Source organism: Diabrotica virgifera, chromosome 4 (assembly GCF_917563875.1).
Source record: "Diabrotica virgifera virgifera chromosome 4, PGI_DIABVI_V3a".
In the NCBI taxonomy this organism is placed as follows: Eukaryota; Metazoa; Arthropoda; class Insecta; order Coleoptera; family Chrysomelidae; genus Diabrotica; species Diabrotica virgifera.
In genome coordinates, this window is record NC_065446.1 from 162666179 (window position 1) to 162691456 (window position 25278).

General features: G+C 32.8%; 1 protein-coding gene across 1 annotated transcript in view; it reads right to left on the reverse strand.

Annotated features, from left to right (window-relative positions):
* The window catches only part of LOC114336768 (dynein axonemal heavy chain 10), an 863661-nt gene that overhangs the window by 141607 nt on the left and 696776 nt on the right, over positions 1-25278 (reverse strand). The window contains exon 53 of the mRNA XM_050648469.1: positions 11777-12159. Within this exon, the coding sequence (XP_050504426.1) occupies positions 11777-12159 (383 nt within the window). The remainder of the gene's footprint in view (positions 1-11776; positions 12160-25278) is intronic.

Here is a 25278-nt window from a genome sequence, read left to right on the forward strand (position 1 = left end):
CTATACGGCCATCCAGTCAAACTCGTCCATACCTACATCCCAAACTGATCAAGACTCTATTTCTTCCTTTAATGCAACAGCTGAAGACAAAAATCACTCTGTCTAGAATCAAACAGAAAACACTGGTGAAGTAATGGATTCCCAAGAAATCCCTACAGAAATTACTATACCGAAACGTTCTCATTCTGAAATATCGTCTCCAGATAATTCACCACCGGTAGAAATCACAGAAATAGATTTTACAATACCTAAAGCAAGATCAACAAAAAAAGCCAAGAGTCACTAAATCTGATACAAAAACTGGAGAAACAGTTTCTACTGAATCACTTATCCAACCTGCAAAGGAATTTATTGATGAAAGTTCAACCCTGTTTGAATTAAACTATACAGAGGTAGTCAGCTTTCTAGATGATGCACACGGTTCCCCCAACCCATTAAGTATCGCACAAGAATACACGAAAAACATAACAGGACTATTAACAATGCTAACAGAAATCTACCCCAAACTCGAAGACAGACGCATTAAATCTAGAATTACACGAATAAGGAAGAAAATACGTCGTCAACTAAATCTAGATCAAACTGAAAATGATAACTCCGAAGATAGAGATGTTTCCCAAGAAAACCAAAATTAAAAAAAAAACCGATAAATGTGCTACTCCTGTGACACCAATATAACTGTAGGTCATATTGTTATAGACTGTCCATTATATCATCTGCAAAGACAAGCTAGTGGACTACCATGTGATATAAAGTGTTCGTTAAATAGTGCGGATTGTGACAAAATCATTAGGTTTTTAAAGGAAACTAAATTATACAACCAAATTGAGTGCTACGTTTCAGAACAATCATAAATTAAAATGAACTTTGTAAAAACTCTGTAAAAAAACTGTAAAATAGTTTATATTTTGTATCAAATTAATATGTATCATTGTACCAACGCTAATAACCTTTTATGGTTGATGCGGTTTATTTCTAATAAAAAAAAATCCTACAGAACTAAATTTTAGTTTTCCGTTTGCTTAAGCTTTAAGTTATATTTTAATTTTTGTATGATAAAAAATAACCGAGATAGAAACGTTTAAACCTAAATTTTACTGTGTGTACCATCTAACCGGGGCCATTTAACCTTTTGTCTTTTAAAAGGTGATCGATTTAGAAGATTAAATTTAAAACGATATTATAGCCCTTGCAATTATTTTTAAACTGACTGCCGGATAAATCTGATATCATTAAAATCAACGGAGTTATTCTAAAAAAAACCAATAACATTTTTTTGGAAAAATTTTTGTAGCAGAGATTTTGTATATATAAAGGGTGCGGAGAAGTACAATTACTCGTTTGTAGTAAGAGATAAGAAAAAATTTTAATTAGACGAAACTGGGACATGGATAGGTTCAGAATTTAAAAATTATTTCCAAATATACCAGGCCACCCGTATTGAAAGGATGAAACAAACTTATCTTTTCTTTTTAATGGAACATCCTGTATATTTTTACATTTTTGGATTTTTTCGATATCTTCTTTCTTAAAATATTAGGTTTCGCAATGTTATGCGAAGCAGTATAAAATATAACGTTTTTCTTTTGTTAATTTCATAGCAATATTCACACCCTGTAATCCAAGTATTCCACATACCTTACTGCTTTTATTTGTGACTTATTGTGGTATTTTGCCAAACATTAATTGTAACAAAAATATATTAAGATAAATTTTATTAGTTTTGTCGCGAAAATATTCAATCAAAATTTTTTTTCATTATTTTCGATTACAGCGGTGGTTGCTAAAAGGGCTGATAAATTAATTAAAATTATAAATCATGCATGTAAATGTTAAAAAATATTTATTTTATTTAATTAAATGAGATTAAACATGAAATTTTATATATTATAGGCGACTTCAATGCAAAAATTGGTCAAGGTCGACGAGGTCAGACTATAGGACCTTATGGTCTTGGACAACCTAACGATCGAGGACAGAGATTGTATGAATTTTGTAAAGAAAACGATATGATCATTGCAAACACCTGGTATAAACTACCCAAGCGACGACTATACACTTAGAAAGCTTCATTTGATGATGGCAGTAACCCTGATTTTTCAAGAAATCAAATGAAGGGCTTGGGGGAAAAAGGTAACAAGCCACATAAATCTAAAAAATTAGATTTACTCTAAAAGATACCTGCAAGTGTGCAACGAAACTGCTGATCAATTATTTCAGCTATTGATAAAGAGATGGCGCCTCTATACGCGAATTTCTTTCTTAACAATTGCCAAAATTCAGAACTTTTTGGTTAGAAAAGGAACATGCCACAGGCGATTTTCAAGGTGAATGACTATAAATTACGCCGAGCCAAAAGAAAAGTTGATTTTGAGACTAGTAGTGGAAGTGAATTCTCTGATTTTGATTCAGATGACGATCTGAATGATAAAGATTACAGTGTTACTGAAAGTGACTGTTCAACAGAAGGAGTTACACATATATTGGTAAGTTTATTTCTATGCGGCTTATTCCCATTTTTAGCAAAAGATTTTGTTATTTTTAAGCTTAATATTAAATTTCATATTTTACCTATGTATCGAAATATGTATTGTTGCCTTTACGTACAATACGTCTACATAACGCAGTAATGTTGTGTAACTACGATGTGTACTGCGTTATATCTCCGGCTGCAGTATTTTTGTTCATATGCCTAGCAGAATTTCTACGAAAAATGTGTGTGGCTTATTACCTTATTGCACAAAATTATACATCTTTTTTTTTCATGACAAAAATGAGTCCAACGATCCCTCGGATCAGAAACAAGATATTTCTAGAGGTTATCTAAGTTTTCCAGAAAATTCAACGCCCTCACGCTGGAGAAAAGTTCATTCTGAGAAAAGGGACCGGGAGAAAACAAGAAGAAATCTGGGTCATGGGTACAAAACATACCAAGGGACTGAAATGGAACCTAAAGCTATTGGAGAACCATGTAAATGCAAACACAAATGTAGAACAAGCCTGATGGGGAAAGAAGAAGAAATTTTTCATGCATTTTGGAATCTGGGGACTCGACAGCAACAAAATAACTACTTATTTGTTAGAATAAAATGCATTCCCAAAAAAAGAAGTTACCCAAAAAAAATCAAACGCCAAACATCTTGTAGAAGTGTATCATTTAAATATTATATAAAGATTAATGCCACCGACAAAGAAGTATGCAAATCTGAATTTTTGGCAGTTCATGGTCTCCAGCAGTCAAAAAAGCGGATATATAATATCTGTTGCCAAATAAAGGAAGAAAAGTCTACTCCAAAAACTGATAAGCGAGGAAAACATAGGAACAGAAAAAACAAAATATCTGAAGAGAGAATTCTGTCCATCCATCGACATATTCAAGCAATACCCAAATATTCCAGCCATTACAGCAGGCAAGATAACCCCAACCGCACTTACATCAATCACGATTTGTCTATATCAACTTTATATACAGATTATTATATACCTTGGTGCAATACCAAACATATTGTCCCAGTGAAAGAAAATTATTACAGAAGAGTTTTTTGCTCGCAATATAATATAGGATTTAAACTGCCAAAAACGGATACATGCCAAACATGCGATTCATACAATGTCTCGCTCGAATCAAATAAAGAAAATGCTGAAGAATGTCAACAAATTAAGTTAAAGTTAGAGTTGCATAAAAGAAGGGCTGAGGCGATGCAACAGGACTTGATAAAAGAGTGTGCACATGCCAAATTAACAGATGAAAAGGAAGTAATTTCATTTGATTTACAACAGGCATTGCCAGTGCCGAATTTGACTGTGGGAAAAGCATTTTATTTGAGAAAGGCATGGATGTACAATTTGGGCATCCATAACTGCAACAGAGAGCAGGGGTATATGTTCACTTGGACCGAAAATGTGGCAAAGAGGGGTAGTGATGAAATTGCCAGTGCACTACTGAAATATATCGAAATGTTCCTATCAAATACTGACAATAAAGAGCTTATCATTTACACCGATAACTGTGGGGTCAAAATAAAAACTGGGCTCTGATGTCAGTATATATGCAACTAGTCAGAGAAAAACAGTTTTTGACTATCGAACATCGTTTTCTTGTAAGTGGGCATACGTGCTTACCCTCAGATTGTGATTTCGCCCTAATTGAGAAGAAAAAGAAATTTACGGCACAAATCTATCATCCCAATCAATGGTGCGACGTTATAAGAAAAGCCAAAAAAACCAATCCATTTGAAGTTATCAAGATGCAACAAAAAGATTTTATTTCCTTTGACGAGCTGCAAAGGCAAACTAACAAAAAACAGACGACAGACGAAAAAGAACCTTTACGTTTTAGTCAAGTTAGATGTTTTAGATTTGAGGCGGATAAACCCAACACAATGCTTGTGAAACACTTTTTAAATGAAGAGTTTAAATCGGTCAATATTGGTAAGCGAGGAGTAAAAGATGGAAATCGAATAAATCTAAGAGATCTTTCTCCAAAATATACCACATCTGTACCTCTTAACGAAAATAAGCTAAAAATTTAAGGGAACTCATGCCTTATATTCCTTTAGTTTATCACGACATTTACGTAGAGCTGGGCGTTCGACAACAGTCAACAGACCTCGCAGAAGATCCGGAAACGGAGAGTTTTTACTTGGACGAGTAAAATAGAAACATCGTCTTAGATAAGAAAAGTTACAACAATGTTTTTGTAAAAAAGGAGTAAGCCACGTTGCTCAAGAAAAATATTTTTTCTCTTTTAGTTAAGAGTTCCGTTTGTTTTTTTTAGTTTGTAAATTGCTTATATTCAGAATAAAGCTTCATTTAAAAAAATATTGTTGTGTTATAATAAAAACTCTGATTTAAGGATTTGATTGAAAGTTTCAAACTGGGTTTTCTCCATTTTCTACTTTTGTGGCTTGTTACCTTTTTCCCCCAAACCCTTCAAATAGACTATTTACTTGTAAATGAGCGTTTCCGAAATGCCGTCTAAAAAGTCACTACATTTCCTGGGGCATATATTGGATCTGATACTTAACTTTGACGATATAAACATAAAACATAACATTAAAAAGAATTTAACAATAGAATAAAGAAGATCGGAGAACAACTAGAAGATCCAGAAGAACTCTGGAGGGTATTTAAAAACCAAGTTAACGAAATCTCCACAAACAATGATCATAGAAAAAACTTAATCCAGATGGATGACAGACGACATCTTGAAATTGATGGAACAACGTCAATTGATAAAATCTAATGAAACAGAATATAGACACCTGCAGAGAAGAATAAAAAAGGAGATCAAATTAATTAGCCCAAGAAAAATAGATGAGAGAAAGGTGCGACGAAATGGAGGATGTGATATCAAGACACGACTTATTTAATGTGCACAAACACTAAAAGAAATAAGTAACATATCTAAAAAAAAAACGAGTTTCCTCTGTGCTCGTTGGCAATAATAACAAAATTATTGTAAATGAGCACGAAATAAGAAAAGAATGGCAGCTGTATATATCAGAGGTATTTGAAGACGACAGGAATAATATTGCCAAATTCTACCAAAATTGTACTAAAGGCTTAGAAATTATGAAATGCGAGGTAGAGCACGCTATAAATAATGCTAAAATTAGAAAAGCTTGTGGTCCAGATGATATACCAACTAAGTTGCTAAAACTAATAGAGGATGATAACATAAAAGTAGTAGTAAGACTTTTTAATTCAATATTATAACACTGGAGTGATTCCCACAGATTGGCTCAAATCCATCTTTGTCGCAATACCTAAAAACATAATGCGAGAAAATGCTCAGAATATCGATTAATTAGCCTAATGAACCACACTCTTAAGATTTTTCTAAGAGTACTTCACAACAGAATTAGACGCAAATGCGAAGAAGATCTCGAAGATACCCAATTTGGTTTTAGAAATGCTATGGGAACCAGGGATGCACTTTTTTCGCTTAACATCCTACTACAAAAATGCCATGACCAAAGAAAAGATGTATTTGCATGTTTTGTGGACTTCTAAAAGCCATTCGAAAAGTACAGCATGTAAAATTAATGCAAATACTGAAAAATATCGGAATAGATGACAAGGATATTCGTGTCATTAAAAATTTGTACTGGAATGAAACTGCTATCGTAAAAATTGGAGATAACAATGTTGCATTTTGTCGCCAACATTGTTCAATGTTTACTCGGACCAGTTATTTAATAAGGCACTTGAGAGACAGCCATATGGAATAAAAATCAACGGGGAACTACTTAATGTGATTAGATATGCAGACGATATAGTAATTCGGTCAGATAATATTGAAGGTCTCCAAATTCTGCTAGATCGTATTCACGAGGTAGTAGTCTGGGCTGATTATCGGAGAATAGGCCATTTTTGGGAAAAGTTATTTACCAGCAATTTTATTGCTAGAATCGAAGCTTATGATTATATATATTAATAATATAGGTATGCAAAGTCCGCAGATAGTGTGCTACTTTTTTATAAACAAAATGGCGCCCGAAAATCGTGTTTTTTTTCAATTATTGTTCTATAACTCCGAAGATTTTAACTTGGCAACAAAACACTCAAATAAAAATTCACCGCAATTAAATTCTGCATAGAGATATGTTTTTCCGATCGGCTCAGACGAAAACTTTCCTCGGAAAATCCGGGTTTTCCCAACAAAATCTTTAATTTTCAAATTAAGTTTTAGATAAGTAACTATCTACCAATAATTAAATAATTTGGTGACTTAAAAGCCTTCTTGGTTTGGATTATAGTTCCAGAAGCTGGTGAAAATTAAACGAATATTTTAGCAACAATTTAATTGTTAATTAATAATTTACGGTCGCAATAATAACCAAAATAATTATGATACACTGATCAAACTTTGAAATCTTATAAATATGAGATGCCTATTTAACATTTTGTCGACAAAATATTATTTTTTCATATTTTTGCATAATCTTTATATGTTTCAAAAACATAGTTATAAACAAATTAACGTTTATCAGAAAGTTTTTATTATATTCTAATTTTAAAAAATAGTTAAAATGCGTGTTTCAAATATTTTGAAAATGAATGTTTTAAAACTTTCTTACAACCATTTGCAAAAAAGTTATGAAACAGCAAAATAAACATACGATTACTGCATTGTTTATAATTTTTTTTTAATTCTTTAAAAGCGTAAAAGTGAGTTTAAAGTATAAGCTAATTACTTACAAAAAATATCAATTATAAGTTTAATGGTTATATTTTAATTGAAGATTATAAATATATATTTTTTTGTAATTTACACGCGCGAAAGTATACTAATACAGTACCGTAGCTATGTATTATGTATTTACCCGTACACATACACAACTCGCGCGAGTTTAAAGCCTGTCAGTCGCTTCGAGTGAACATCTCCGGCTCTGTATCAAGCCTACTTTCGCGCTAAAAATTACAAAAAAAAATATTTTTAATCTTTGATTAAAATAGAACCATTGAACTAATATTTGATATTTTTTGTGAGTAATTAGATTGTACCACAGACTCACTTTTAAGCTTTGAAACAATTAAAACAAATTATAAACAACGGAGCAATCGTATATTTATTTTACTGTTTCATAACTTTTTTGCAAATGGTTGTAAAATTTTTTTGAAAAATTTATTTTCAAGACCTTTGAAATGCGCATTTTAAGTATTTTTTAAAATTAGAATATAATAAAGAATTTCTGAGAAATGTTAATTTGTTTATAACTATTTTTTTAAAACATTTAAAAATTATGCAAAAAAATAAAAAATTTATATTTTGTCGACAAAATATTAAATAGGCATCACATCTTTATAATATTTATAAGTTTGATCAATGTCTCATGATTATTTTGGTTTTTATTGCGACTGTAAATTGTTAATTAACAATGGAATTGTTGCTAAAATATTCGTTTAATTTTCACCGGCTTCTGCAGTTATAATCTATACCACGAAAGCTTTTATTTCACCAAGTTATTTAATTATTGATACATAATTACTTGCACAATAAAATTTATTTGAAAATCCGAGATTTTGTTGGGAAAACCCACATTTTCCGAGGTAAATTTTCGCCGGAGCACATCAGGAAAAACATTCGTCTATGTTGAGTTAAATTGGGGTGAATTTTTATTTGAGTGTTTTTGGTGTAAAGTTAAAATATTCGGAGTTATAGACCAATAATTGAAAAAAACTCGATTTGGGGGCGCCATTTTGTTAATAAAAAAAGTAGCACACTATCTGCGGACTTTGCATACCTATATTATTAATATATAGGATCATAATATTCGATTCCAGCAATCAAGTTGCTGGTAAATAACCTTTCTTTGTACTTTACTAATTAGACCAACGTATTATAACTATTTTTTTTTTCAAAATTTAAAGATTATGCAAAAAAACGAAAAATTTATATTTTGTCTATAAAATATTAAATAAGCATCTCATGTTTATAATCTTTATAAGTTTGATCAATGTATCATAATTATTTTGGTTATTAGTGCGATCGTAAATTGTTAATTAACAATTGAATTTTTGCTAAAATATTCGTTTAATTTTCACCGGCTTCTGGAATTACAATCAATACCAAGAGAGCTTTGATTTCACCAAGTTATTTAATTATTAATTAATAATTACTTACCTAAAACTTTATTTGAAATTTAAAGTTTTTGTAGGGAAAACCCGCATTTTCCGAGGAAAATTTTCGTCGGAGCAAATCAGGAAGAACATATGTCTATGCAGAATTTAATTGCGGTGAACATTTATTTGGGTGTTTTTGTTGTAAAGTTAAAATCTTCGGAGTTATAGAGCAATAATTGAAAAAAATACGATTTGTCGGCGCCATTTTGTTTATAAAAAGTAGCACACTATCTGCGGACTTTGCATACCTATATTATTAATATATAGGATCTTATAATTCGATTCCAGCAATAAAATTGCTGGTAAATAACTTTTACTCACAATCGGTTAGTAATTTACGGATTTCTAACCTTTGAAGTAATCAGGAAGCGACTTATTACTTACTGTACTTTCCCAGCTAGCCGGGAAAGTACTTTCCCGGCTAGCGTCTGTCACTTTTCTACCTGCAAATGTCAATGTCATTTTTGATTAAAAGATGGTTTAGAAAGAATAGAATCCACTCAACATTTATTTAATTAAGAAACAACAACAACAATAACAAAAAGAAAATTATTTGGAATTATAAATATTAATAGTTACATTAGCACACCTTTAGCCACGCACCATTTACTGTATAGTTCATAGGTGTTTTCGTACCTCTCCCTGCTTTTTTCAGGAATTATTCCTTCAGTAGCTCTCTCTGCAGCTACCCGCAGTTCTGGTTGCGTACATTCAAATTCACTATCAGACATTTTTGTAAAATAAACACAATTTGATTATATGTACAATTAATGGCGTCGTGTATCGCCTAAATGTCAGATTCAACAAATCTGTTTTGTTACCTAGCAACGATCTCACACGTTAAAATTACTTAAAATAATTCATCTTATCACATAATGAAAATGGATACAGATATTTGAAACGAAATTATTATTGGTAGATTGTGAGTATTAGAAATCCATAAACTACTAACCGATTGTGAGTAAAATAGTATACAAACCTCGCGGGAACTCATTCTAGCTTCGCGTCTGTAGTTTACCTCGGTGCTTCGCACCTCGGTAAATTACCTTGCCGCTCGGCTGAAATAGAGTACTTTCCCGCTAAGTATGTAATATACTATTCCATGAATTTTGCTAATTAGCCCAGAGTACAGGAGAGGAAATGGGTATTAAAATAAAAAACAAAACCAAATTTTTAGTGTTTAGTCGTGACCCACATCCCGATGCAAAGCTTCAATTAAACGGAGTCCAATTTGAGAAAGTTCACGAAATGACATATTTGGGAACTGTGATAACGGACCAACTAGATCCAGACACAGAAATAAAACGTAGAATAGTGATTTAGTGTCCGCAGTCATATAAACCCAAATAAACAACAACAACTATTTTTATGCAAATGAAGTCATTCCTTTGCAATAATTATCTCAGTTGAGAACTAAGACAAAGAATGGTTAAGTGCTATGTTTGGTCAGTACTCTTGTATAGTGCAGAAGTGTGGACGCTAAAAGTATCGACCATGAACAGAATTGAAGCATTGGAAATGTTGATTCATAGACGGATCCTGATGATACCCTGGACAGCAAGAAAAACGAATGAAGAAGTACTAAGGAGCGTCAATAAAGATAGAGAACTGCTAAAGACTGTTATGACCTAAAAAGAGATGGGAAGACGAAGTCGATGAGGATGCCAGGAACTTCCTGGGAACGCGTTCATGGAAAAGGACAGCGGTAAATCGAAATGATTGGAGAAGCTTGTTGAAGGAGGCCAAGGCTCGATGTGGACTGTAGTGCCATTAGATGGATGTAAAGACTGTTAAACATCGAACAATGTCTTATCTGGGACATATAGTGAGGGGAAGTCGATATAAAATATTACTAATGACTTAAAGGCAAAATAGAGGGCCGTAAAGGTGTAGGAAGAAAATAGGTTTCTTGGTTAAAAAACGTTCGTGAATGGACTCAGATATCAAATGCAGGACAATTATTCCATATTACAGAAGATCAAAAAGCCTTCGCAATGGTGATCGCCAACGTCGGATAATTCTGATATGGCACGTGAAGAAGAAGAAGAAACGAGATAACTTCCACCAGAACGCTGAAATCTGCATTTTTACCATTAAAAAAGTGTGGATTTCACCCCTAAAATGCAAAAAGCAGCGCAAGTTGGCACCATATCACTTTGGTTTCTTGAAGTAACTATCCTTTAAACCTTCACCAAGTTTTATGAAAATCGATGGAGGTTCAGCTAAATCGGGGGTGAGAAACTTCAGTGACTGCCTTCTCAGGGATATAAAAAAAAGGTGGATCTTACCCCTAAAATTAAAAAAGCGCAAGTATTCACCATATCACTTTCACATATTTACAAATTTTCTTGAAAATCTATTGAGGTTCAACGAAATCGGAGCTAGAAACCTTCAGTAACCGCACTTTCAGATATATTACAAAAATTTAAAAAAATGGTGGATTACACCCCTAAAATGAAATATGCACAAGTTGGTACCATACCACTTTTGTTTCTTGAGGTATCCTCTAAATATGTACTCATCAATTTTCCTGAAAATGGATGGAGGTTCAATGAGGCGGAGGTAAAATCCTTTAGTGACTTCACTTAGAAATGTAAACAATAATTTTTAAAAAAGAGGCAGATTTCACCCCTCAAATGCAAAAATCACAAGTTGACACTATATTACCTTTGTTCCTTAAGGTATCCTCCAACCACTCGCCAATTTTCATAAAAATCGATGGAGGTTTAACGAAATCGGAGGTAATAACTCATAACCACCTTCAGTGACTGCACTAATACGCGTATTTTAACAATTCCTTGGACTGCAAAAGTCTCAAACGAAGAAGTGTTAAGAAGAACTGGACATGGCAGAAGGCTTATGAACACAATTAAAATAAGAACAACATGGTATCTGGGCCACATAGGTACATCGTAATGATAAATACTCTCTGTACACGTCATAATGCAAGGAAGAGTAGAGGGGAAAAAGGCTTGGGAAGAAAAAATAAATATTGGCTGAGGAATATCAGAGATTGCACTAACCTCAGTGATTAACAGATACTTCGCGTTGCAAAAGACAGAGAAGCGTTTAAAAAAGTGATCGCCAACCTTTGTTAGAAGACGGCACAAGAAGAAGAAAACATTTTAAAATAGTTCAAAATAGTTACCTCTAAATACGATTCCAAGGAATATTGATACATAGCATTGACACCAGCCATGTCTGATAAAACGAAGAAAAGCACTGCACCTCTTTTTGCTACTGCTCTATATCCATCTCTTAACTTATCGATGTCCTTAGAGGTCTCGCTAGCCAGTGCTAATTTTTCCATTACTTCGATTGCTCTTGTCTTGGTATTTTCTAGGGTGGTTACCAGCTCTACGTTATCCAACATATTACCAGTAGTGGTGGAAAGTTCTCTTAAAAGAGAATCTTCTAGTTCCGATAAAAGACTTTTGTTCGTGCTAGTTTCCGCTATGAGGTGTTCTCGTTGTTCCTCTAAATCCGGTCGCTCATTACGAACTACTACGCTAAGTAGTTGGTCCTCCAATCCTAAAACAGTTAAATAATCACAGAACTTTTGTTAGGATGGTAGAAAATAACTGATTCTTTTTCGGAAAAAAATATACTTTAAATAATGTAACTACGAAAATAAATAACTGTAAATATTCTGCAAAATTTGAGTCCCTATCAACTTTTTTTATACATAAACGAATAATCATCCATTATTCTTTTCGCGAAATTCTCTAAAGAATTTACATACATATGTAGTATATTCAATCCTAACATAGTGACAACATAATATTTTCATTTTTTGTTATCTAAAAGAGCTGTACTCGTTAACTGATAAGGTCATTTTAATTAGTTTTGTCATATGTAGGCTCAAATAGTTTACGGTTATCCCTACCTTTCTTTCTTTACACAGCAAATTTCGTGTAGTCAAATTCTCACGGGTATGGAGATGTAAACATTAGTTGGCAATGACATTGTCATCATTAACATGGAGATGGCTTTTGAATGTTCGTGGATAACCGTTACTTGTATAATCTTGGATAACAATTAATTAATATAGTCGGTTCGCTAAACTCAGACACAACTGGCTAGTGATTTTAGTAAGTAATTTTGCCAATTTCGTAAAATTGGCAAAAAAATAATTACTAAATAGTTAGTAATTTTGTCAATTTTGACAAAATTGGCCAAAAACAAAAAAATTACTTACTAAAATCACTAGACAGTTGTGTCTGAGTTTAGCGAACCGACTATATGATTATTTTTTCACTAACTATGTATTCAGTGATTACAATAATTTATATACATACTATACAATAAAAACTAATAATCAAGAAAAGAGAAAAAGTGATAAAGTGATTTTTTTAATATACTGTTACTATGGAACGCTTAGATAAATTTTGAACATCTTGAACAACAAAATACTTGGATCACAGTATATCCCGGTGTATTCTCTGCTTGGATTTTCCACAAATTATAAACACTAAATAACTTTATTAATTTCACGTCTTGACCGTTCCTCGTGATTCTGGGCATAGCTAAATTCCAATGTAAAAGTCTAATGCCCGGTTGCACCAACAGATCTTAAGCTTAAGTCGAGAATATCATAAGAATTAATATAATATATTTATAATATATTACAATAAGAATACCATAATATAATAATAGATATAATTGATAATCAGGTAAGAATCTAAAATTATGGTGCAACGTAAGTGATACTCAAGGAGGCCCTATCCATAAGTAGAGCTTAGCTAAACTGGAGCTTAAGATCTGTTGGTGCAACCAGGCATAAATAAAATAACGCCAAAACTATGGCATATATTGAGATAATTCTATCTTTATATGAAAGGTATTAAAAAGTTCTAGTGCACTATTTGTTTATGAATTATTAAATTGTTTAAACAATACTTTTAGATTTATTTAAGGAAAATGCATTTTTTTAATTATAAAAATTTTATTTTTGATTTAATCAACTATTCTTTCTAAACTAAGCTTTGCAAACCAGTCAAATTATTTGGATCGTATCAATTATACCTAAATAAAGTTAATTTTAAGTGGAAAGCTCTTCTTTTGTTTTAGTATTGCAATGACGGTGATTTAATTTTTTATATTTAAAAAAAAAACAGAGAGCTTGACTTTATTTTCGTCATAAGTCAGTCAGTTCTTATGTAAAAAACTTTTGTCGAAGCTCGCCGGAAAGGTCTTTTAATGGGCTTTAAAAGAAATTTTTTAAGTTTTACCAAAAAATTGCACCCGATTGGAGTTGTTTGATATTGATAGTTCTCCTTTTCATCAGTTAAACAGCAATAACTCAGTCGTTATGGGGTTTTTATAGGTCTTTCCGACGCAAGTTATTTTGTTTTTTTATTTACTACAATTTTATTCTTAATGATTTTTTCTATAAAATTAAAATTTGTTAAATTATTCATGAAAAGGGGTCATAAAACGTGAGATTTTTTAATGAAACTGAATAATTTCAATGGCCAATAACTTGGAAAAAATCAACTTTGCAAACAAATTTTGTAAAATAACAAGTAATTGGACATCGTAAGTCCTATGTTTTCACCCAAAGTAATCGAAAGTAGAACTGGAAATCGATATCTGAACTCTTCGTGTAACATTGTGTCGATGGATATACGCTTTTACTAATTTTGACTCATTTTTACTAAATTTTGGGTCACCATTGTTCAAACAGAAATGACTTAAAAACCGGAACTATAGATTCAAACTCGAGTTTTCAACACGCTTCGATTGATGTGTTACATGTACTATTTCTGCGACTATAATATGGCACTTCTGGTAAGAACTTTTTAACCGTAAATGACATAAAAATCAAAATTTTACATTTGTTTTCATCTTGAGAAGGCACGTCAAATGATATATCGCTTTAACTATTTCGGTGACATTAAAATAGTACTTATGGTTGCAACCCTAAAACCGGAAGTCCGATGTCAAATTTCTCATCTTTAATACCGTCCTTGGGTTATAAGCTTTCATTCGACACCTCATTTGTCATTCTATCTGTATGAATAACGGTGGAGTTGTATTCGCGGACAGACGGACAGACGGACAGACACACATGAAACCGGAAGTATATATTTGTTCTCGTCTTGCGAAGGCGCCTCGAATAATATTATCACATGTATTATTCCGGTGACTTTAAAACAGTGCTTCTGGTCGCATTTCTAAAACCGGAAGCCTGGGTCAAAGTTCATACCCTTAGTGCCATCCTTGGATTATAAGCTTTCATTTGACACCTCATTTGTCATTCTAGCTGGTATAGTGAAGGAGGAGTTATATTCGCGGTCGGACGGACAGACGAACAAACAGCCTAGGTAAAATTTCTCTCCTTTAGTACCATCCTTGGATTATGAGCTTTCATTTAACACCTCATTTGTACTACCTGGTATAATGACGGAGGAGTTATATTCGCGGTCGGACGGACAGATTGACAGACAGCCTAGGTCAAATTTCTCACATTTAGTACTATCCTTGGATTATAACCGTTCATTTGACACCTCATTTTTCATTATACCTGGTATAATGACGGAGGGGTTATATTCTCAGACGACGGACAGACGGACTGACAGCCTAATAAGTCAAATTTCTCATCCTTGAATTATAAGATTTAATTTGACACCTCATTTGTCATTCTACCTGGTGTAATGACGGAGGAGTTATATTCGCGGTCGGACGGACAGACGGTCTGACAGCCTAGGTCAAATTTCCCAACTTTAGTACCATCCTTGGGTTATAAGCTTTCATTTGACACCTTATTTGTCACTCAAACTGTTATAATAATGAGGAAGGAGTTATATTCACGGTCCCACGGATAGACAGACAGACAGCCTAGGTCAAATTTCTCAACTATAGTACCATCTTTGGATTATATTATGCTTTTATTTAATACCTTATTTGTCATTATATCTGATATAATAACGGAAGAGTTATATTCACGGTCGGACAGAGTGACAGCCTAAGTCAAATTTCTCACCTTTAGTGCCATTCTTGGATTATAAGATTTCATTTGACACCTAATTTTTCATTCAACCTGGTATAATGACGGAGAAGTTATATTCATGGTCGGATGGACCGACAGCCTAGGTCAAATTTCTTACCCTTAGTACAATCCTTGGATTATAAGCTTTCATTTGAAACCTCAGTGGCCATTCTAACTGTTAAAATGAGAGAGGAGTTATATTCGCGGTCGGACGGGCAGACGGTCTGACAGCCTAGGTCAAATTTCTCAACTTTACTACCATCCTTGGATTGTAAGCTTTCATTTGACACCTCATTTTTCGTTCTAACTGGTTTAATGACGAAGGAGTTATATTCGCGCTCGTAAAGACAGACGGACAGACAGGCCTAGGTCAAATGAATAATCTTTATTACCATCCTTGCTTATAAGCTTTTATTTGACACCTCATTTGTCATTCTAACTGTTAAAATGAGGGAGGAGTTCTATTCGCGGTCGGACGGAGAGACAGACAGACAGCCTAGGTCAAATTTCTCAACTTTACTACCATCCTTGAATTATTAGCTTTCATTTGACACCTCATTTGTCGTTCTAACTGGTTTAATGACGAAGGAGTTATATTCGACGGTCGTAAGGACAAACGGACAGACAGCCTAGGTCAAATTTCTCATCTTTATTACTAATTCTCTATTACTTTATTTCTCTACTTTATAATTTTCAAAATTAACTAAACCTTTAACTTCTCGTCTCAAAAAAGTTTCAATTATAAACGTAAACGATTCAGATTATTCTCAGTGCTTTGAAATATGCAAAAATCTCCTTGTTATTGACCCAATATTACAGTACCCTGATTTTTCCAAGCCCTTTAACTTAACCACAAATGCAAGCAACTTTGCACTAGGGGCTGTATTGAGCCAAGGAAAAATCGGATCTGATTTACCTATAGCGTATGCTAGTCGAACTTTAAATAAAAAATAATCCAACTACTCAACAATTTAGAAGGAACTACTAGTCCAAGAGGCAGCGCTGAAAAATCTCTTTGAATAGGGCTTTTCATCGATTGTCATTTGTTTCGAGCTTCTGTTATGTGTCACATAATATTAAGATATCTACGTCATACGTCTCTGGTTTGTATCATTGTTATATACCAATAACGTATGACGTAGATATATTAATATTATGTGACACATGACAGAAGCCCGAAACAAATGACTGTGAATGAAAATCCCTATTGACTAAAGCTAGATTTTTCACAGTTGATTACTGTGATTGTGTAGAGAAACATACTGCGGTAGGTCAAGCGAAACGTAGAACAGGAGTTACTGAGAGGGTATCAAAGTTGCTTTCCTACGATGATAATTAAATCCATTTACTAAGGATGAAAATCAGTACACACATTCTAAATTAAATATAAATAAATGTTATTATAGTCGGTCAGCTGTATGACGGGACAGAGCCGGTCGGTCGGCCCCAGTGAATGTACAGGTTTATTCAATATATTTTGACCCCCTTGTAAACTGCTTTATTTACAGAATTAGAAAAAAATGTAAAATACAAAAGTTATTCTATTTTTAAATTATGATTACTTATACAGGGTGTTCAAAAATTTTTTTTTAATTAAATTAATTGTTTAATTAATAATTCAATTTTTTTTGGACACCCTTTATAAAAAATGATCTTAATGTTTATAGTACTGCATATGAAATTAAATAACATTTCAAATGAGCTAGCACACGACCCCTATTCTCATTTAAAAAAATAGTCGATTACGTTATCACGCCCAGATGGGTGACGTCACTAGTACGATATATATGTCAAAAAATCATAAGTAAAAAATCGAATAACTTTTATATTTTACATTTTTTTCTAATTCTGTAAATAAAGCAGTTTACAAGGGGGTCGAAATATAGTGAATAACCCTGTACATTCATTGGGGCCGACCGACCGTCTCTGTCCCATCATACAGCTTACCGACTATAACAACTTTTATTTATATTCAATTTAGAATGTGTGTACTGATTTTCAGCCTTAGTAAATGGATTTAATTACCTTCGTAGGAAAGCAACTTTGATACCCTCTCAGTAACCCCTGTTCTACGTTTCGCTTGACCGACCGCAGTATGTTTCTCTACACAATCACAGTAATTAACTGTGAAAAATTTAGCTTTAGTAAATTCAAAGAGATTTCTCAGCGTTGCCTCTTCGTCTATACTTGCGATTATTTGGGCAGTGAAATACTTTCGCCCTTATCTTTTTGGTCGTAAGTTTACAATTGTAACTAACCATAAGCCATTACAATGGTTATTTTCCTTAAAGAACCGTAACTCAAAATTAGTTAGATGGCGCCTCAAATTAGAAGAATATAACTACAATGTTGTATACAAAAAAGGTGCATTAAACACTGATAGTGATTTTCTATCGAGGATAGAATTAAACGTAAATGAAACAAATGAATCACAACCAAATACCGAAGAAAAAATGGATTATTTAATGAATTTTGACAAAGAACTACTTAATGCTGAAAAAAATTACGTAGAAAACGAATCACTTATAGTTGAATGCGAAGTAGCAGATGAAGACCCAGCTGACGAAGGTAACACAATACACACCAATCAAAAAATCCAATAATTATCGGCATTCCTCTCGCATAATATGCCGTAAATGTAGGAAAAAATCAAATAATAATTTCTGAAGTAAACTTCGAACCAGCAATTACGCCAGTCAATGGAAGCAAGAATAGGATATTACCTACGAATTCTATCCCACTGCATGGATTTTAATGAAATTTTGGGAATTGCCTCTACTTATCTCCTAATGCAAAGTCTACCCTATAACGATGTGCGCTTTTACCTTGGGGGTGGTTCCCACCCCTTCTGGGGGGTGGAAGTTTTTTCGGTTACACTAACCACAAAAGTGGCTATAGAACCTAATTCTAAGCAAAAACTGTTCCTCTTTGAGTTATTCCTTTTTGAGTTATTCGTGGTTGAAAATTGGCCATTTTCATTAAAAATGACACCTTTTCGGACGATTTTTTGCGAATACCTTAAAAACTATGCATCTCACTAAAAAGACTAAATATAACATTTTTATAGCTTATAAGAAAACAAAGAGTTCCTTAATAAATCTTCTAGTTATAATACAAACAGAGATATGGTAGGTGAAAAAGAGTTTATATTTTAGGAGCATGCTCAAAACGGTATATTCAACTTGAAATAACAGAGAATCGGTTGATTTTAGGGGTATAATGCTACCAATACCTTTTGTAGTGCTTGAAAACACCTTTAAAATGAATAATATTAAATGCCGATTACATTCAAAATAAGCGGGTTATGCAGCAAAAAAATTGATGACTAATGTATTTTAAGAAAAAATGAGAAGTATATTTAAGCCCTCATCCACCAGAATTTAAATGCGTCGTTTTCCTTTTACTATACCTTTTATTATAGTGTTATTTCTATGTTCAAAAAGTTGAACGGGTTTAAAATAAATGGTTTTAGAAAAAAAAATAAGATCAAAGTATAGAGCGCATTTTTAAATTTTCTTAAAAATCTTCTTTTTTCTCCCTGTAACTTGAAAACAGTAAGAGATACAGTGAAAAATAAAAACAAAATTTTAAACTAAAAAAACCCTACATTTTTGTTCGATATCTTTTTTTCGTATCTCTTATTATTTTCGAGTTACATGGAGAAAAAAGAAGATTTTCAAGAAAATTTAAAACTCGCTCTATAATTTGATCTTATTTTTTTCAAAAACCATTTATTTTAAACCCGTCCAACTTTTTGAACATAGAAATGACACTATAATAAAAAGTATTGTACAAGAAAAACGATGTATTTAAATTCTGGAGGATAAGGGGTTAAAAATTTACTTCCCAATTTTTCTTAAAATACATTAGTCATCAATATTTTGCAGCATATCTCGCTTAGGTTGAATGTAATCGACATTTAATATTGCCATTTTAAAGGCCTTTTCAAGCACTCCAAAAGGTATTGGTAGCATTATACACCTAAAATCGATCGTTTGTCTGTTATTTCAAGTTGAATACACCGATTTGAGCATACACCAAAAAACAAACTATTCTCACCTACCACATCTCTTTTTTTATTATAACTAGAAGATTTGTGAAAGAACGAGTCTCTTTGTTTTTTTATAAGGTACAAAAATATTTTTTATAGTTTTTTTCGTTAGATACGTAGTTTTTAAGGTATTCGCAAAAAACCGTCCGAAAAGGTGTCATTTTTCAATGGAAATGGCCAATATTCAACCACGAATAACTCAAAAAGTATTGAGTTTTCAAAAAAAAAATTACAGAACAGTTTTTGCTTAGAATTAGGTTCTAGAACCACATCCGTGGTTATTTTAGCCAAAAATTTTCCACCCCCGAGAAGGGGTGGGAACCACCCCCAAGATAAAAGCGCACATTGGCATGGGGTAGACTTAGTTTCCTGATATATTCCCTACTTACTCTAAAAATATGAAGTAAATCTATGTAGTAGGATGGAATTCGGAGCCAAATATCCTCATTGACTGCCCTAAATACCCAACATTATCAAATTATTTAATAATAAGCAAAGTATTCTAGTGCAATTTTTGAAAAAAAAATTTCGAAAACGATGTCATAAAATTCGCTAAATATTATACTGTCCCAAAAGTAAAATATCATTTATATTTTAAGACCCTATATACGAAAAGTTTAGCGTTTTAGCGAAGTAGTCCAAAAATTCTTTAAAAATTCCCAAATATCCTTTATTAATTTGTTCTGAAGCTATTTTCTTGTGGCATTTTTACAATTTTAGCTATTTATAATGGGAAATAAGCCACAATATTATTAAAAAATGATTTTTATTACCGTTTCGACGCCCAAATCGGGTGCCGTTGTCAAAATACAAAATACAGTAGTACATATTTTGTATTTTGACAACGGCACCCGATTTGGGCGTCGAAACGTTAATAAAAATCATTTTTTAATAATATTGTGGCTTATTTCCCATTATAAATAGTTAAAATCCTTAATTAACTGTACAAAGAAACTTATTGATATGCCTCTTGATGAAATCTTCTTCTTCTTCTTCTTTTTGTATAGACATGACTCTGTCTGTTTTTTCAATGTGCCTCTAGTAAGTTGTCGTTCCATCGTTTTCGTGGTCTTCCCACTGATCGTCTTCCTATTGGGGAACTGCCTCTCGCTGTCCTTACTACCCTATTTGTTGTCATTCGGCTTATGTGGTCATTCCATACTATTCTTCTGTTATCCACCTTGCATCTCCGTCGTATATCTGTACTTCCAGCTCTGTCCCATAGAGTCTTCCCATCGAATTTTCGAAGGGTTTTCATCTCCGCTGTTTCGAGCAATATTTTTGTCCTCTCTGTGTCGGGTCGTGTTTCTGCAGCGTATGTCATTATTGGTCTGATGACTGTTTTGTAAATTCTGCCTTTCATTTCTTTTTCGATATTTTTATTTCTCCATATTGTGTTATTCAGGCAACCTGCGGCTCTGTTTGCTCTATTCACTTGATATTCCACTTCTGTTTCGAGCCTTCCGTAGCTAGATAGTGTGATGCCTAGGTATTTAAACTCCATCACTTGTTCTATTATCTGACCTTCCAGCTCCAATTTACATCTTATTGGATCTGCTGTTATAACCATGCATTTTGTCTTTTTTGAGGAAATTAACATGTTAAATTTTCTGGCGATTATGTTGAATTGGTGCAGCATCCGTTATAAATCATCTTCACTTTGAGAGATTAGTATTGCATTGTCCGCATAGCAGATTATTTTAAGTTGTTTTTCTCCCATTTGGTATCCTTTTTTAGTTTTTACTTTTTTATCATTTCGTCCATGATCAGGTTGAACAATAAAGGACTCAAGGAATTCCCTTGCCTTATCCCATTGCTGGCTTCAATTGGGTCAGTTAGTTCTTCTTCCACTTTTACTTTTATTGTTTTTTTCTGGTAGATGTTTTCTATCGTTTTAGTTATTCCCAGATGTATCTCTCTCGAGTAGAACAAGTGGATAACGTCCTTTAATGTGACCCTGTCAAATGCTTTCTTAAGGTCCACGAAACATAAATATGCCGGTTTCTTGTATTCCAACGATTTCTTTTGAACTTGCCTCATTATAAATATAGCGTCAGTGCATGACCTTACCGACCTAAAACCTTGTTGTTCTGCTGCTAATGTTATAATTTCATTCAATTTGTTTGTTATCACTTTGTCTAGATGAAATAAAAGAACTAATTCAAATCTATCACGAAGAAAAACAAAACCATAGAGGATTAGATTAGACCGAGTCGCGCATAAAAATTATATATTACTGGCCCAATCAAAGAGCTTCGATTCAATCTTACATAAACGAGTGCGAAATCTGCCAATTAACTAAATACGATATAAAACCAATCAAACTATTTTTCAATATTACCCCAACGGCAATCAAACCCTTACAAATATTACATATCGATACGATCACAATAGAAAACACTAAATTTCTAACCGTAATCGATTCATTCTTCAAATGTGCCCAACTCTACCGATTAAAATGCGCCCAAGGAATAGAAGTTGTGAAAGCCCTAATAGAGTACTTCTCTCATCATAATGCACCCGAACAAATAATTTCGGACAATGGTACCGAACTTAAAAATTCTCTAGTTCAAGAACTTCTTGCTGTTCACAAAATCAAAATCCATTTTATAACCTCACAACACCCAAAATCCAGTGGAATTGCCGAAAAATTCCGTAGTACAATTATCGAACATATTAGATCAGTGGCGGCTCGTGGCTTTAGGGATAGGGTCGGCAAGGTTTTGTCTCCAAAGGCTTCAATTTCATAGGAGATCTTTGGTTTTTGTTTTTTTTTATTTTTCTTTGGTTTTTTTTTTGTTTTTGAAGTTATACTTCTTTAGGCGCTATTTCATTGAGGGTGAAATTTGATTAATCTGCGAGCATACGCACACCGACAGTATGGTATTAGTCGTTATACGGGCTCTGATTGGGTGTTGAAATTATCTGTCAATAATTGTTCAATATGGAGGTTATCGGTAAACAAAAATATTGTATATATTAGTTTTTATTGTTGTAAGGACAGAAATAAAATCAAATTTATAATTATAGTGACTTTTTACATAGTTTTGAAAAGCCGCAGGTATGTAATTACAAATGTTTCAGTTGTATTCCAATAAAAAATTATCTTCATACCTATCTATTTGGAAAATGTAAAAAAATAATGTAGTTAGTAGGCAATGCTTTAATTTACATAATCTGATTACGAAAAACTTTCTACAAATCTTCATCTAATATATCGTTTTCTTACTCTATATTTTGTCATATAAATAAACAGTTGACAAAACATTTGTCAATTTGATTAAATTCATATAAATAAACAAAATGTCAAAAAGTTTATGGTGTAAACATTTAGTTTGTGTATATTCCCACATGACGTATACGCGAATGTGGTGCAGTGGGAAATCGCTTCGACTTTCGTACGGCGCGATAGACGTGAAGTGGGTTCAAGCCCCAAGCAAGTTGTTATTTTTCTTATTTTTTTTTATATATTTTATGATTGTAAGTATATTATTATATAATTGTTTTCAGAAAATACGTATTTAATTAAAATTTTTGGCAACAACTATTGTTCAGAAATCATTTGTGGCATTTTTCAATGTGTTTGTGTGTGTTTTGTTCTTTTATTTTTTTAATTGTTGGTATTGTTTTATTAAAAATTTTTGGAAAGTAGTAGAGAAACTGTTTAGAAGTATAACTTCTTACGTGCGTACAAAGTACACACATTCTTGTTTCCTATAAATTTAGAAACTATACCTGTTTATAAATTAACTCTGGTCTATGTTGTTTCGAAGTAGCAAAATGGGTTATAACGTAATTGTAAAATTTATTATTGTTTTGGAGGGATTTTAAAAGTTTTTTCTATCGACATTTGAGACAAGTTTGACATTCTCTCCTGTTTCATGGTGTTTCGACAATACGTTTTGACTCTTTTGAGACAAGAGAAATCCCGTTCATTTGAGACAGAATTTGCCCACATTTGAGCACAATAATTTATTAATTTCGGGAACAGTTTGTTGTACCTAATGAATTGCAGTGAGTATATAAAATTATACATAGTCTGTAACTTATCCCACCTTCCGAAAATATTTGGATCAGAATATAAAACTGTTAATCTATTTTCCTATTTTATTTGATTAAAAAATGATGGATAATTTTTAATGAACTTGTCTAATATATATTTTGAAAATTCTTTGGCGTAACTTTTAAATTTTGAATAGTCAAAGAGGTCAATGACATAACAGTGAGTAAATAATAGTTTTGCTTAGTGCAAATGTTTTAACTTTTGTCCGGAAACCATACAATTCACTGGACATCAAGACAGCACCGTCAGAAATTTGCCTTACCAATTTATTTTTGATATCAAAAAATTTTAATTTGTCCTTTAAATTAAAACACCAAAAATATATTCTGTCTTATGGCTTCTACTCACGTCTGAAAACCTAACAACCTCTCATAAATATTAGACGTAACGCGTATCGAAAAACAATTTGATTGATACTTGTGAATGACATGTTACCTCTATCAGAAGTTTCGTCTACTTCTACCGAAAAGGATCAAAATGTAACTACCAATTGATTCTTTCATTCTGTGCTGTTTTAGGTACGCCGCTATGTCCTTCGAGTCAGAAAATAAATTAGAAAATTCCAGATCGTATGTGTTAAACAATTTTATTTGTTCTCTATAATTAACTTGATTTAACGAATGCTCCGATACATCCTATCCCCTAAATGGTAATTCCTAACAACTTAAAAGAATTACAATATCAATAATAATTAAACGACGTAAAACTACTTACCTATTTCATAATTTTATCCCGGGTGCGCCAGCAATGCAATACGTGGCTACGTACGTGCCTTTCTGCCGTTTGCAGATCACCGCTCGGCAAAGGTACCCGCTGCCGTACTTGCCATTCAAATAAATACGGGGAATGTATAATTGGTTGCCTATCGGCTAATATTCCATAGCTTCTTATTATAAGCAAATTGTCGATCTGGGGACGGCATGCCGTGCCGGGCTTTATAATAAGAATTCACACAATCGCAAACGGGTGCGGGTGCATGGCTATAGGATCATTAATTTGAAAAGTCTCTTAAGCACAGCGCACAGGGATCGCTTAACTAACGTATCGGGATCGAATTCTTTTAAAAACAATGAATAAAATTTAGTCTGTATTATCTCACAGATATATTTTTTATTTCACAGAAACGAATATCATCAACTACGATTAAATTAAATATTTAAAAAATCTATAATGTGTCCATAAATGTGTGGGTCGGCACTGCCGACCCTGCCGACCCTGACGAGTCGCCACTGTATTAGATTATTTAATAACCGCGACGATTTTAAAAATGAACCAATAGAACAAAAGGTCAATTATGGCCTATTGGCATATAATAGTAGTATACACTCAGCGACTAAATTTAAACCTTATGAAATAATAAATGGACATTTAGAGAATACCTACTTCTATCTTCGACTTAAAACTAGAAAAATAACTTAATATTAATTATATAATCAACCATAAGAGAAAAATGAAGTTACTGTACTCAGAAATAAATAAAAATTTGCAAGAAAATAAAGAAAAATTAATTGCAAAAGCAAATGTAAATCGTGAAGAATTACCTGA